Source organism: Vitis riparia, chromosome 16, assembly GCF_004353265.1.
Source record: "Vitis riparia cultivar Riparia Gloire de Montpellier isolate 1030 chromosome 16, EGFV_Vit.rip_1.0, whole genome shotgun sequence".
In the NCBI taxonomy this organism is placed as follows: Eukaryota; Viridiplantae; Streptophyta; class Magnoliopsida; order Vitales; family Vitaceae; genus Vitis; species Vitis riparia.
This window is the reverse complement of record NC_048446.1, coordinates 6,663,203-6,679,494: the sequence shown is the minus strand read 5'-3', so window position 1 is coordinate 6,679,494 and position 16,292 is coordinate 6,663,203. Positions and strand designations below refer to the sequence as shown.

General features: G+C 34.6%; 2 protein-coding genes across 2 annotated transcripts; one reads left to right on the top strand and one right to left on the bottom strand.

The window, feature by feature from the left end:
- Positions 1-304: 304 nt before the first annotated feature.
- Positions 305-1,231, top strand: LOC117933880 (ethylene-responsive transcription factor 5-like). The gene has a single exon (XM_034855451.1). The coding sequence runs from the start codon at positions 359-361 to the stop codon at positions 1,163-1,165; it is 807 nt and encodes a 268-aa protein (XP_034711342.1). The 5' UTR covers positions 305-358; the 3' UTR covers positions 1,166-1,231.
- A 2,642-nt stretch (positions 1,232-3,873) lies between these two features.
- Positions 3,874-4,815, bottom strand: LOC117933862 (ethylene-responsive transcription factor 5-like). Its single transcript, XM_034855426.1, has one exon. It carries the CDS (start codon positions 4,673-4,675, stop codon positions 3,875-3,877), a length of 801 nt encoding a protein of 266 aa, XP_034711317.1. The 5' UTR covers positions 4,676-4,815; the 3' UTR covers position 3,874.
- Between the last annotated feature and the right edge of the window lie 11,477 nt (positions 4,816-16,292).

Genomic DNA, 16,292 nt, shown 5'->3' with positions numbered 1-16,292 from the left:
CGTAATATACTCATAGCCCTCGACTGGGTTCAATTAATCAGGGGAGGATGCTGTGTCATGACAAGCATATACCCGTTTTCGATTTGTGTTTGTCTCTTTGGTATATTCTAAAGAATCTACTTGTTTGCTTTGTGGGAGATAAAAAATTCATATTCATGCATGGGCCCTCCACAACCCTTTGTGATAGAGATTAGAAGAAGCTTCACTTCCCCAACTAAGAACCTCACCTGAAACTTCCTCTTTCTATCTGCATGTCTGCTATATATATAGTTATACCATACTCAATCCTCAGCACTCTTACTCTCTCTGTTTGCTTTGATTTGAGTTTTGATACTACACTTCTCGGTTCTTCTCCACCATGGAAAAAGAAGCTTCAGCACTGCACTTCATCCACCAACATCTCCTCAGCGACTTTGAATCTCTGGAAAGCTTCGCCGTTAATGTAAATGAATTGTCGCAAACTTCAAGCCCTGAATCAAGTGTTTCCACCACAGATGTTGACGTTTCTGATTACTTCAAGCTCCATGACGATGAATGCTCTACCTCTACTTCATCTGGGCTGTTCCAGTTTGAGACCAAATCCCCAAAACTTTCCAAATTAAGTCATCGGCGACCTTCACTGTGCATCTCAGTTCCTCCGCCGCCGATTCCTCAGCTCCCGGCGGAGTCCGATTCCGGCGATGCCAGGCATTACAGAGGCGTGCGACGACGACCGTGGGGGAAATTCGCGGCGGAGATTAGAGACCCAAATCGGAGAGGATCGAGGGTATGGCTGGGGACATTCGAGACAGCCATTGAAGCAGCTAGAGCTTATGATCGAGCTGCTTTCAAGATGCGTGGCTCCAAAGCTATCCTTAATTTCCCTCTTGAAGCTGGGAATTTGTCGTGCTCTGACCCGACGGTGATATCCGGCCGGAAAAGGCAGAGAGAGTGCGAGAGTGGAGAGAGAGAGCAAGCAGAGACTAAGATTTTAAAGCAGGAGGAGCAGGTGCCGGATTCTGACTGCAATCTAGCGGCGGCCAGTGTTTTTGGGATCAGTCCGTTAACGCCGTCAAGTTGGAGGACCATTTGGGAGGGGAAAGCCACGGACGGAATATTCAATTTGCCACCGTTGACGCCGTTATCACCCCATCCTTGGATTGGATATTCGCAGCTTATAGTCTGAATGTCAGCAGTCATTTTCATTGTAAATAACCGAAGACATTTTCATATATGTTATATTATATTACCATATTTAATGTTAATTATTTTTTATAAGAATTTTATTTTAAAATGTAGTAAAGTTTATCAATATTCTATTATTAAAATTTTAAATTAATAAAATATTATAAGTTAAATTAATAAATAAAAAATAGCTATTCACCACAATCACATTCATTGGGTGGTACCAACTGTGCATGCCAGCTGGTGTGGATGATTGAGGGGATTGATAGCAGAGACCCAGTTGAGAAAGCTGTCCTGTCCAAGTGGATAATTTAGACCCAAGTTTCATCAAAGGCAAGTTGGCTTCCTGATTTTATCATTCAAAACTCTTAGACACGACAAATCATAGTCTCTTTATTAATATTTTGCTCATATAGAGGAATAATATAAACCCTAGCCCCACTAGGATGTAGACAATTATCACAAAGAAGTTTCATTCCCCCAACTAGAACCTCATCCGAACGTGCTCTTTCTATCTATCATGTTATACATATATATAATATATATATATATATATATATATATATATATAGCTCACCACTCACTCCTCTCCACTTGCACTCTCTCTACTTCTCAGTGCTCATCTTCATTAGTATGGCAGAAGAAGCTTCATAAGTGGATGCATGGATTTATAAAAAGAAAAGGAAACTTGTGTTTTGATGGGTCATTTGGAAAATATATGGTTTTTGAAACCTAACTTTTTGAAATATGAAAATCAATTTTTAATGTGGAAAGTAATATATTTTTTATGCACTCTAAGTCATGATTTCAGTCCAATCCGACCAATTGGACTGGAATGACAATGAACTGGGTGAGATCACTCGAACCGACGGTCCAATCGATGAGTTGGACAAACCGTTCAGCTTTCTCCAAATTAGTCAATTCGATTAAAATTATTATTATTTTTAAACAGTATCAAAATGAGGCCGTTTTGGAGGGTATATAATGAACATCACAGCTGCTGGCTGCAAACTGGAAACCTCCCACCTCAGTCCTCCCCCCGCAGCAGCTTCTAGATTGCTGCTACACCTGCCCCCGACACGCCGCAACCTACAACACCCAGATGGCTTCCACCGGCGGCCATTACAAGTCGGAAACTGTCCCTGTTGGCGCTTCTTCCCAGCTCCATGCGGCATTGGAAGCTGGCAAAGCTCCTTGCCGGTGTTAACCACCTCGATCAGCTCCGGCTGGTACCCCTCCCTGCTGCTAGTGCCCCTTCGACTCTTCCTGCCGCTGAAGCTATCTTCAAATTTTTGTGTGGCACACTAGTTTGGTTTCCCATGTTTGATTTCTTTTTGAAGAGAGATTTAGCCTTGTGTTTGGTTTCTTATGTTTTGACAATGGTTGTGAATTGTGATATTTAATGTATGACAAGTAAATTTTCCAGAATTGCACTTTGAATTACTATAAAACTAGATTCCCATCTTGTTTGGATGAAAAAAAAATAGTAATTGAATGGTGATGATGAAAATTGCCAAATTATAAAAAAATTTACAGCATAAGTGGTAAAGGGAAAAGAATCAAAGACCTGAGAACTGATTAATGATTTTCCACGAGTTTGGGCAAGTGGAGGATGCATATTAGATAGAATTATTAATTTTTAAAATTTTAATAATATATAAATAATAAAATATCTATCACAAAGAGTTGGGTTTGTATATACATATGTGGAGGGGTCATGCATGAGTATGAATTTTTATCTCCCACAAAGCAGACAAGTAGTTTCTTTAGAATATACCAAAGAGACAAACACAAATAGAAAACGGGTATATGCTTATCATGACACAGCATCCTCCCCTGATTAATTGAACCCAGTCGAGGGCAATGAGTATATTACGCATTTGTTTAATTGGAGAATCTAAGCACTAGATTCCCGCATTAGATTGAATACTTTTTCGGTTAAATGATTGATTCATTGAAAAAATCTATTGCACCCTTTACCACAAGTCTGACTGGGTCTCATATACGTAGGAAATAAAATAAGCAAACTTAGGTGGTGTTTGTTTTTTTACTTAATTTTAAATAGAACCTTAATACTTAATAGTATCAATATTAGGTTGTTTGTTTTTGTAATATTTATTTCTATAAGTATTAAAAATAAAAAAAATCATTGTGTTATTTTTTCTATTTAGAAAAAACCATATATTTTGGCTTTTTCTATTTAGTAAAAAGTTCATAATAAGTCATGAAAAAGTAAAAAAACAAACAACCTAAATTCTAAAACTAAATGATTTTCAACAAAAAGCCAAAAAAACAAACACCACCTTACTTTCAACTCCCTTTAACCCACTTTAACCCATTGTGAGTCTCCGCCGCACTAGTACATGAGTCTCCGCCGCACTAGTACATTCATGCAATGACCATTAGCACCAAAGTGGGACCAATCAAGCCCAAGTACCCATACCATTAGAATTGCTCTCAAGCATCCTAATGATCGGACAGTAGATTTACGGGTGGACAGACTTAAACAACGATTTAAACCTCGCATGGTCACTATGAACTATGGTAAGTGGAAGCTTCTTGACAACGTACAACGATTATATATATAAATCGGTTACTCTCAATTAAGTATACTTGTGAAGATGGAATTGGATGGCAACCATAAGTATAAAGATATAAATTATTAAATTAATGAACAAATTCAATATTTACATTCAAGGCAAACCCTCCCTCAAACTATAAGCTGGGAATATCCTAACCAAGGATGTGGTGATAATGGCGTCAACGGTGGCAACTCGAATATTCCTTCCATCTCCCTCTCCTCCCACACGGCCCTCCAATTTGATGGGGTTAATGGATGAACCCCAAAAGTATTCTCAGATTCCGGCGACTGCTCCTTTTGCTTCAAAACCTTAATTTCCGCTTGTTCTCTCTCTTCACCCTCACTTTCTCTCACCCTTTTCTGGCCTGATATTGCTGGTGGGTCAGAACCCGACCAATTCCCAGCTTCAAGAGGGAAATTGAGAATAGCTTTGGAACCACGCATCTCGAAAGCAGCTCGATCATAAGCTCTGGCGGCTTCAATGGCAGTCTCGAATGTCCCCAGCCATACCCTCGATCCTCTCCGATTCGGGTCTCGGATCTCCGCCGCAAATTTCCCCCACGGCCGACGCCGTACGCCCCTATAATGCTTGACGTCGCCTGAATCGGAATCCGCCGGCAACTGAGGAATGGTTGGCTGAGAAACTGAGATGCTGAGTGGAGGTCGCCGACGACTTAATCTGGAAGCTTTGGGGGATTTAGTTTCAAACTGGAAAAACCCAGACGGAGCAGAAGTAGAACAGTGGAGGAGAAAAGGGTTGTTTCCATCTTCGTGGAGCTTCAAGTAATTAGAGAGCGGAGTAATATCTGAGGTGGAAACACTCGAATCAGAGGTTGAAGTTTGGGATGGATTGTTTAATTTTTCGAAAGATTCAAAGTCGGAGAGGAGTTGTTGGTGGATGAGGTGCAGTGATGAAGCTTCTTCTGCCATATGAATGGAAACGAGCACTTAGAAATAGTATAGACTCAAACTCCAAACAATTAAAGAGAGTGAGAGTGAGAGTGGAGGGAAGAGTGAGTGGGGTGGAGGTATATATAACAGAGTTGTGCGTAACATCTTAGATAGAGAGAGGAGGTTTCGGATGAGGTTCCTGGTTGGGGGAATGGAGCTTCTTTCCATTGAAAAAAGTGGGGTTTGTATATACATTATTCCTTAGTCTGTGGAGGGACCATGCATGTATATATATTTTTATTTTTTTACCTCCGACAAAACAGACGAGCAGAGGGTACTTTCTTTAGAATGCAAAAGGGACCACAACCAATAGAAAAGGCTATATATGCTTTGGGGTTTGGATCGATTATAATGACGCATCATCGTAATCCTCACCCTTAATTGAACCCACCCAAGTGAGAACAAATTAATTATATATATCACTATTTTTTAAAATTAATAATATTATTTATAAAATGCAAGTAATCTTAAAGATTGATGTTGAAAAGTTACTGATTTTTTTTATAAAAAAAAAAAAAATTAAAACTTGAGATATGAAATTTTTTTATTATACCAAATTTGAGATATTAAAAAATTTTATAATATCAAATTTAAAAAAATTTAAAGCAATTTTAATGAATATAATGGAAAGTCCTTTTTTATTTTATTTACAGAGTTCTTATATTTTATATAAAATTTATTATTATTTTTTGTTTTAAAAAAAATAAAAATAGATAAAGTATATCATAATGATACAAATAATAAAAACTAAAATAAATAATTAAATAACACAAATAAAAAGGAAATGAAAAGTTATTTTACCAATTAACTCTAAATTAGCTATAAATAATAACTGAAAATGCAAACAAAGTTCAAAAGGAGTCAATTATTGTTCAATTAACACGCATATTTATTAAGTAATCTCATCATAAAAGTGAGCCATAGAATGCAGCTAAGGATTACATTTTCCTCCACTTGTGTGCTATTGGATGATAAACAAGGATAACCCATCATCTACTCTTTAATTTAGGTCTCTATGATCATGCATCCTTATAGAGTTGTGAATTGCACAATAAACAATAACAATATATTTATGTATATTTTAGTGCATTAGACTATTTATATTAATTTGATAATTTTGTTTCATCCATTGGTTTAGGACTTTATGTACTTTCATATGATTTATGCTTTTTTGAAGATTTAAAGTTGCTATAGAATCAATTTGGGATTCAATAGGTAAGTGTGGTTGAGTTATATGAGAATAATGACTTTAAAAGATATAGAGTGAAATTATGAAAATTGGAAATAAAATTAATTTTAAAATAAAATTAGATTGAGAATTAAAAAAATAAATAAGAAATTTGGAAAGGAATTCAAATTAAGAATTAAAAAAAAAAAAATCTCTCTAAATCTTTTTGAAGTTAAAATATGAAATCTTTTTAAAATTTTCTAAAAATTCTTAACTTTCTAAATGGTTTTTGTGGTAAAATATGATTTCTAAATTGATTCTAAGTCTACTAGATTTTCTCTTTATATGCATATTGGGAACATTCTCTTAATAACGAATGTGCCTATACTTTAAGTTAGTATTCTTTGCGCTTAATTTAAAACTCTCAAAAAGTTAGTGATTTTTATTTTTAGGCTCGTGAGAAATATTCACATCCCCTTAAGGCATTAAGGGTCCACTAAGGAGCAAGCATGGTAATATGTCATGAAAGTGAGATTAGGTATAGTTTATTGGGTGTAAGTCTTAGAGAGTAGCAATTGTCAGGTAAATTTGTGTATTTGTTTCTTTATATTTAGTGGATTATAGCTCTATGGTCTCTAACTCCATGGTTTTTACATTTGCAAAATCTTTGAGATGATGGGGTTTGTTGGTGGTTTTGTTTCTTGTGCATTATTTATTATTTCCATTTCCCTATATCAAACGATAAAGTTAAAAATAATTAATTTTGGGTTAAAAAGTATCAAACATCTATTCACCACTTTCTGGGTATTCCATAAGCAAGATCTATAAACTTTCAATTGTTATCAAAGTATGAAGAAATTTAAAAATCAAAATTTTCTTATATTCCTATCTTTCATCTTGTTTTCTTGAATTTTTTTTTTTTTTTTTTAATCCTTTTGGCTTGTGAAAAAGTTTTTTCATGATTGAGAACAATTGCATAAAAAAATCAACTATTGAATAAAAAGACTCAAGAAGCAAGAATCTTTTTGTGAATCTTTGTACCTTGAATAGACAAGACAACAAGAAATAATTGCTAATTTGAATGAAGAAAGATTGTCACTTTTCAATAAAGTTGTCTTCTGGAGACAAGAGAGGCATAGGATATCTTGATGAGTCTATTGCTCTTAGTAGTGGAAAGATTGATTTTGCTAAGGCCAAAAAGGTAAGTCTTACCATCGTAACCACACTAAACTATGTATAAATAAAATGGCAATTCCCTAAGCATAGGGTGTAGTTGTAACTTTTTTTTAAAAAAAGAAAAAAATGGTGAGTTGGGTATCGAACCTCAAAAAGGTGATCTTCGAACGTAGGTGAAGTGGAAAAGTTAAGAGGATGAAAATTTGGTGAAGGAAAATTAATAATCTTCTCTATTGTCCAAAATACTTTTTATGTAGCAACTCTGGTCAAGAAAAACCAAAGAAAGAGTCACTATGACTTTTGTAGTACCTCGGGTATCGTCTTTAGGGATTGATTTATGAAATTTGTCAATACTAGGATAAATGAATCACTTTTATTTAAATCCTAAAGTGAAAGCTAATATGAGAATGAAGTGAAACTAAGTAGAAGAACTAAATTAATAACAAAATGAATATCGATTTTTAATTCACTTGATTCAAGTCTTGAGCTTTCCACAATCTAACTTAAGTTATAGAATAAAGTGATCTTGGCCACTCGAGATCAACTTGAGCTCTATAACTCAAAATTGTATTTGAAACCTAATTTATCCTTTTTAAAACAAATTCTTAAACCCATCAAATGAATAAGATTGATTATTGGTTTAAGGTTTGGCTTTTTAACCCTTCCTACTCATTGTACATTTGTTTTGTGACAAATAACGATTAGAAAGATCATGACAACTAATGATCAAGAGTTACCAAAAATCACTAGTATTTGGTTATAACCTACTGTATCATTCCCTAAACTAACTCACAAGGATAGGATAAAAAAAAATTGATAAATTGTAACCCAACCAATAATTAATCTCATTATTATACCAATTTACCTATTGTTCCTATGAGTTTCTAACCCTTAGATTTTCATGCTCTAAGCCCTAATTTAGCCTTTTAGCCTCTCATGGAGGTGATGTCACATTCACAATCCATAATTTGAATCAAAAGAAGCTAAAAACAATATATTCAATAAAGAAGAAAAGAAAACAAGTCAAAGTTCTTGTCTTCTTCCTCATAAAATGTCAAACTCTCACCCGCAAAAGATCTAAGATTCCTAAACCCTAGAACTAAGAGAGTTTATATAGTATCTTCAATGAACTAACATGTGGCACACTCTCATTGGTCACTTATTACAAGGAAAAATCATGAACAACCTAAAAAGCTTCAAAAATTACAAGTTCTAAATGAGTATAAGGCATTTCAAATTGGGTGAAGGCATTTGGAACTTATTCGACATGTCTCGAGGCTTAAACTTAATCACCAATGGTTGAGTTTGAAATTTGGCTGAGTTCCAAATCAATTTCAAAATCATAAGTGGGAGAAAATAGGACCAATTCGAAATCAACAAGGTGAGTTCGAAATTCATAGTGAATTTCAAATTCACCCACTGCCCATGCAAAAACTCCATGTTTTCGGGTTCGAAATGCATGCTTGAAATACGTAGTAGGATTCAAACTTAGCTTTTCCTTGCATTCCTTTGAGTTTTAAATGACCAAAAACCATTTTGAATTCAAGTTGTTAATTTTGAATTCAACTTTATTCTTTGACCAGTTTGCTTTAAACATGCACAACTTCCTCATTTCAGCTTCGATTTATGCATCGTTTGAAGCATTGGATTCCTGATTTCCTAAAAAATGTAATACATCTTGCTTAAAATGGACTTCAGAAAAATGTCACCTCAAATTCAGAGTAAATGTTGCCACTAGATTTTGAGTTCTAAATTTCCATGCAAACTTGATGAATCTTGCTTCATGCCTCATTTCCCATGTTTACGTGTCTTCTTTCTTACTTCATAATGGTCATTACTCATCTCTCAAACTTATGATATCCTTTTTTTGCCTTTCCTCATAGTCCATAAGTCTTGACTCACTCATTTCCTCATTTAACTCTTTTGTTGATTTTTCAAAATTTAAAGTGATTCAACTTGCACCTTTTTCTTCCCTTAAACTTGATATAAATCTCCAAAATAAAATTTAAACTCATGGTTAGAGCCTTAGCATCAATTTGGGTCAATTTAGATGATTTGAGTGTCTTATGGTGCATAAATCATATAAAAAATGTTCCATTAGAGCACATAGTTTGGCTTCAATCAGAAAATGCTTTCTTAAAATCTTGTTTTGAGCAAGAAAATGGTTGGAAAGTGTTTTGTGAATAACAAGAAATAGTTTCTTAACTACTTGCAATAAATAGTTGAGGAGATGGTATATGCTATGGGCTCCCCTTTGTCACCATGGAATGACCTTTACTATTATTATTTCAACCAAGATACCCTAAGGTTCTCTTGGTTGGAAGCTGTCCAATATAATCATTCACATTAAATTTAAAATCTCAATCTATTTGTTAAATCTCCATCTATATATTCATTTTTCATCAAACATCATCTATTTTCCAAAATCTCAATATTAAGGTCTCAATAGTTATCATTCCAAGCCAAAATGACTTCACTATTAAGCATTTGGAATACCTTAAAGGAACCTTTAAACTCTGATTTCCAAATATGTAAATGTTTGGTTATTTGACTTAGGTTCTATGTGATTCTATTTGTTAAATTATAGTATTAAGGGATCACTAATGGTCATTTCAAGTCAAAGGGTATCACTCTTAAGCACTGGAATACCCTAAAGGAACCCCTAATCTTCAAATGTTAAGTAACAAAGAAATTTTGCCTTGATTTAGATAATAAGGATCCAAATAACAAGTGATAAATACTATAAAAACCTCATGAGTGAAGTCATTCTAATGGTGGAAGGGGATTCCCTAGGGCTCTCTTTCCTCAACCTAAGTGACTACTCATTGGAAATTGAAGGAAAGTTAAATTGAAAGAATAAAATAGAGATTAGAAAACTAAACATAAGAATTTTAGAACTTAAAACTAAAATTACATGAACTCAATAATTGTGAAAAGATCCAATACACTTTCAAATGAACCAAATTCAAAAGAAGAAAATAACCTTAACAAAAACAATAATGTAAAGAAAACATAAAACACAAAAAAAAAAAAAAATTAAAAAAATCCAAGATTTCCTCTTTCCCACGATAAACTCCAAGAATCGAGCAAGCACGTCCACGACTCTCCCTTTCCCCCTTGCTCCCCACCCATAAAAAAATAAAAAATAAAAGAACCCTTCAATGGCTACCCATTCCCCCTTTATATCCTTCCCTAGCAAGCTTTAAGTTCTCCTCACATGAGATAAGTGACCTTTCATGTGAAAAAGGTCAAATGATGGTTTGGAATTAGTAAGCCATTGTAATTAACCCATTTCCTTGTGTTTAAACATCAGAAAAGCTCACTCATGGGCTATCACGTTCTCCTTAAAATAAGGCGATGACAACTAAGGAGTGGTGCCCTTGGTGACACTCTCTTGAGTTGGAGCATCACTCACATTTCTCTAATTTATTTATTAGGCAAGTAACCTCTAAAAATTCTAAAACCTGATCAGATTTCGGAAAGAGAGGAATCTAAGAAAATTAGTTTTAGCTTGATTGGACAAGTCTAACCCCTTCAATCACTTTAAAACATTTTATTGGTTAAACAAGGATAACACCTAAGAACTCCTTGCAATTTCAATTTTTTTGTTCAATTCACCCTCATCCTTGCACACAGAATGTCCCCAAAGGATCTCAAGGTAGTCTTGATTCTTGAAATATGGTGGTAAACATAAAAAAATTTAAGAAAACATGAGAAAACCAAGTATATACAAGGTGACATACAATTTCTTAGTTGAAGGGTGCTCTTAATGATATACTCAAGCTTAAGATGCAATAAATGACCCTATTTTTATTAAACATATGGCATTAATCATGTCCAAACACCTAGTAAGGTTATGTACAAATGTTCATGTTGTCATAGAAGCGGTCACACTAGTGATAGGTGTCATATTAAGAAGTTTGATGAATTTATAGGCAAATTAACAAGCTTGTAGTTGAGTCTAAGATATTAAAATATAAAATCTATTTTAATAGGAAAAGAAAAAAATATTTAATTGGTTTCAAAAGCTCTTACCCAAGTTAAGCTTAGGATGAATATTCATAATTCCCATGTTAATAATTCAAATATGACTTTCAGAGTCCCTAAGACTAGACAAATTTGGATTAGGAAAGATGTCATTGTTGAACTTAAAAATAAAGATTTTCTTGGGATTTTACCTCCTAGGAAAATCTTTAGAAACTTTCCCTTCTCAATAGCACTTTTTGTTTTATAGCATAGAGTCTCTCATTAGTGTTTCATCCTTATCCCTAGTACTATGTCAATTTTAGGAGTCCTTAGAATTTTTTAATTTATATATATTTTCTTCTTAAGACTTCGTTATTAGTGTGCTAAAATCTTCCTCTTGGTTAGGTGGATTATATTTGTATTTATGAGTTTAGGACATAGGATCATTGCTTTAGGGGGAGTCAATCTTTTTAAGATCCTTGGTCTTTTACTTTTCATATTTGTGGTTAGATGAATTTTGTGGTTACTTAATTTATTCTTTTTTTCTTAAATAGTTTGAGTGATCTTTCAATTTTGTTACCCTTTAAAGTGTTTATTTTTCTATTTGTGATCCTTAGGATCATTTTAATTTCCTTTTAGAATTTAATAATAAAGTAAATAGAGAATATGATATGACTACTTGATAAAATCTTCTTAAGTTTGATTCTTGTGTAAAGATTCAAATTCAGGGAATCCATGAGCATTAAACCTATTAATTTTAAATTGATTTGAAATATCATTTTTGATATAATTCAAAAATGTTTCCTACAGTCAAAAGGTCTACCTTGGTAAAATCGTGCACTACCTCTTAATTAGAGGGATGATTTTTCTTGACCGTCAGGATGGGGTTTCCCATGGTTAGTGAACCAATGTATATGGTTACACAGTAGACAGGACATATAGTAAATCATGATATAAGGCTACCAATTGTCATGATTTACCAATCTACTATATTACATGAACTCTCAACCTTGAGAGTGTATTGAGTATGTTCTAAAATTAATAAGAGGCTTTGACTTATAAATGAGACCCTAATGTTGTCATACATCCTTATGGATTTGGTCACTATTAATGGAAGTTGGTAGCAACAAATATTCTCAATAGAGGCATAATGATATATATGGGAGTGAGATAGTATATCCCCATAGGTGATCCAAAGGACATATGATCTAGAAGACTATAACCATAGCATTTTCTTTAGTGAAAATTTGACATATGCTCCTTGAAGCTAGAGTGTGTCAATTGACCGCATAATAGGTGGGATCTATAACTTAAGGATTGGAAAGGTAATCTTGATAAGTGATAACACTACCTTTTTAAATTATGGACACCAGCTCATGAGGAGATTGCATGCATTGGATAGTAAGTCATGAACCAAAGTTTCATCTCGTAATTATTTACATAGGATATTGGAGTGCAATTGATTCTTTATAGTGGGATGTTGATTCAACTTCAAAATTGGATTATGAGGGAGTCAGTACTATCCTGTGGGTCCTAGTGGTCCCCATTTAAGTTCATATACCTTAATGACATGGTTTATAAGAATTTGATCAACTCTAGGTTCACTTATGTGTATAAGGGCATTTTAGTAATTACATAAGGTTGCACAAGGGTTAGTGAAATGATATTTTTAGATTGAGCTAATTGATTAATTGGATAAGCCTATTAGGTGAATTAATTAATTAAGACTCTTTTTGGGTTAAATTAAGTAAAAGCCTATGTGGACTCAAGTCACTTAAACCTAATGGGGAATCCAATAAATACTCCATGAGGGGTTAGGGTTTCCAATCAGTCATGTTCCACCATCAGAGACTAGAGAAAGGTTTAGCCTCCATCCTCTCAAACACCCAACCGTTTAGTGTGCCAAGGTTCAAGGTTGAGTCATTGGGCAAAAGATTATGGGTTTATGAGACTTTCGACAACTTCGCATTTGATTTTCTTCAAATAGATTTAATTTGGGAACATCCAAATCAAATGAAAAATTTTCTAAAAGCTTTTTTTCTAGGTCCTTTAATGTTAAAATATATTTTTTGCTTTTGTTGCATAGGAGTTTTCATGCACCTAACCTGAGTTTGGGACAGAGAATGGAGATATTTGGGTTTCCCTACACCTTTCTTCATTGTAGGGAGTCCAAACAACAACTCCATCACAACTGATTCGCGCATGGAATGCCAGTCGGGTCATTTAATCAAAAACATTTATAAAACCTATGACCTCATACTAGTGTAGCAAAGCTACTATAGTATAGTGGCTCTAGGGTCGAACTCTGGGATGGGTTTTCATTCTACCAGTGATATACTCATGATTAGAAATTAAATTTAATGATTTCCTTTATCAAAAACTTAAAGCTTAAAAAGAAAATAAAATTTGTTTTGAAAGTATTTGAACCTAAATTAACATAAACTAATTAAAAATGGAAGAAAGAAAGTTTCTCGGAGCTAAGGATTGCTAGGATCAAGTTTAAAATGCAAAGTGGAAAATTCCGGATTTTTCTCCTCGCATTGGGGATTTAACCTATAGTTATTTCCCGAACCGGTGTAGGTTTAACAATGAAGATTTAATCCATAAAAATCAATAGAAATGGTAGTCAAGGTCCATTAATGGCTTTAGACACTATATAGGTCTTCACCTTGAACCACTTTCCAATGGCTCGTACATGATAACTAATGGACTAATATGGATCTAGCAATAAGCATCCATAAAGACCTGAAGCTTACCATGTATTGGCCATTCAAAGTGATTCTAAGGGATTTAAAGCAAAACTTTGGATTAAAAAGCCATTTATGAACTTCAACTACCTGAATTTAATGCACGAGAATTTTCCAACTTTTCATCTGGACTTTTCACCTAGCTTCCTTCACTCCAAGAAACCAAGAGTTTAGCCTCTCATCCTCTGAGAAAACATCCTCAGAGTTTGTTTGGCTTCCAAGAAAGAGAAAATAGTAACGAGAAAATAGAAAATAAGAGTGCTCTGTATATTGCTAAGTGTTCAGCTCAACACCCGTGTTACTTGTCTTCAAGAGGTGATTTCCACCCCTTATATAGTTTTTACAAAAGCAAAGCTTTTCATTGGCTTGCTACAAGGAGAAGAAAGGAAATTTACATCAAAAGAACTTAAGAAAATATCTAAAGTGAAGTCGGCAAAACAGGGGAGGGGGTGTGCGAATTTCGCACACCTCAGAAGGAATTTCGCACAGGTATGCGAATTTCGCATACCCTTCAGAAGGTATGCGAAATTTTCGCATACCTGGAGCAGTTCTCTTCCGAAAGTCATAACTTCCTCGTTTCAGCTCCAAATCATGCACGGTTTGAAGCGTTGGATTCTTGACTTCTTGAGCTTCGAAACGGTATATAGCATGTAAAAAATGGACTTCGGGAAGTGCTCCAAAAGTGCCAAAGAACACTGCAGCTGCTCACTTCAGATTTCCTCCTTGCTTCTCTTTTGATTTTCTTTGCTTCTCTTTGCTTTTCTTCTTTGGTTGGCTTGTCTTAATGATCCAAAAAGATGTCAAAACACTAAAACTAGCCACAAATATGATTAGAAGTCATTGCTAGGTCCTTAACATGCCAATTGGAATAAAGGTGAAGAATTACTACACAAAAGTGCTTAAAACATAATGACTTAAAGGTGTAAAATGGCACTTTTGGGTAGTAATCACTCCGCCCAACTGACACATTGCTCGTCCCTGAGCAATGAAGGAGAGAAAAAGAAAGAAAAATAGATAATAATAATTCACAAAATCATGCTGATCACTCCAAAAAATAATCAAGTGGCATGATTGGATCAAACTCTCACATGGCAAGTCAAAGATATAAAACTCAATCATCAACAAGAGTTATCAAATAACTTACCAATCACAACTTGCAAAGAGTGGGCATTATGCAAATTTGAGTATCAAAATAATTTCCACTCCCAAAGGATCAATACTTAATCTTCCACAAAAATCTATGTGTTATGGTGCTTAGTTTCCAGTTATAGTATGTCAAACTATATTCTCCCCCCAACTAAGGTTTTTCTCTAACTTTAGCAACACTACTCATATATAAAAGGTTAAGAACGCACCCCTTTTCTTTTTCTTTTTCTTTTTTTTTTTTTTTTTTTTTTTTTTTTTTTTTTTTTTTTTTAGACTTCACCCATCCACCCATGTAACGAGCATTGAGGTCAGTGAACTCCCAACCAGTAAAGGCTTAGGGCACCAGGCTTTAAAGATTTTCACCATATACCCCTCGGACCTTGCTCGGGTTTCAAAGCAAGTGAAGCGAAAATTATTTTCATAAGACACATTGGTCTTTTATAAGGTGTCCCAACACTAATAGAATGAAGTCAATGGCACCAAGTTGAAAATTTCCTAAGTTAGGGAGTGAAAAAGTTTTCCATCTTATAACTGGAATCTAATGTGTTCAGTGTGTGAAAAGATTAGAGTGGAGGACTTAAGATTGAAAACAAAAGGAGCTTCAACAATTTATCAACTTTAATAAGCATAATACAAACTTTGAGACTATGGCAATAAGATAAGAATTTAATTTCTCCCATTTACTTTTGAGAATTTATCTTTGAGAAAACAAAGAGAGTTTGCAAAAAATTTTGTTAGCAAAATAATTTAACCAACAATTCAACAACTTACTTCCTCAATTCTCCCCCCAACTAGGACGAACATTGTCCCCAATGTTCCAAAAACAAACGATAAAATAAGGGAGGAAGTGATACCTCCTGATAGTAAGGGATTCTGAATGAAGAGGAGAAACCACATGCTTCATAAGAAAAGGAAAATCATAAGTGTACTGAATAGAGGAAATAAAATCGAAGCTAACATACACAAAAAGAGAAGATGTCTATATAAACTGAGAGAGTACAATATACAAAATAAACATGGAGTACATCCAATCCCAGTATAACAGTGGTCCAAAATATGTAAGACATCTAAACACGTAGCATATAGATACAAAAAAAGGAGAGGAGTGATCGTATGATCAAGTGGTAGGCTCCTCTGGTGGATAGGAGGGGTCCTCCGCTGCAACTGTGGAAGGAACCTCTACAGGTGGAACTGGTGGTGAAAGACCGAGATACTGCTGAATCTCCCGGAGAATGAGAGTCTGCTGGTCCTGCTGAAGCTGGAAGTGGTCCATGCGCTCCATAATGGCTGTCTGAGTAGTGGTCAAAGTCTGGAAAGAAGCGAGCAAAGCACGATACTCGGCACCAGGGATAGTAATGGGCGGCTCTGATATAGGAGGAACAGCAGGTGGGGC

Bases quoted from the DNA above. Each gene is read 5' to 3' on its own strand.
- LOC117933880 (XM_034855451.1), top strand. From the start codon at position 359: ATGGAAAAAGAAGCTTCAGCACTGCACTTCATCCACCAACATCTCCTC.
- LOC117933862 (XM_034855426.1), bottom strand. From the start codon at position 4,675: ATGGCAGAAGAAGCTTCATCACTGCACCTCATCCACCAACAACTCCTC.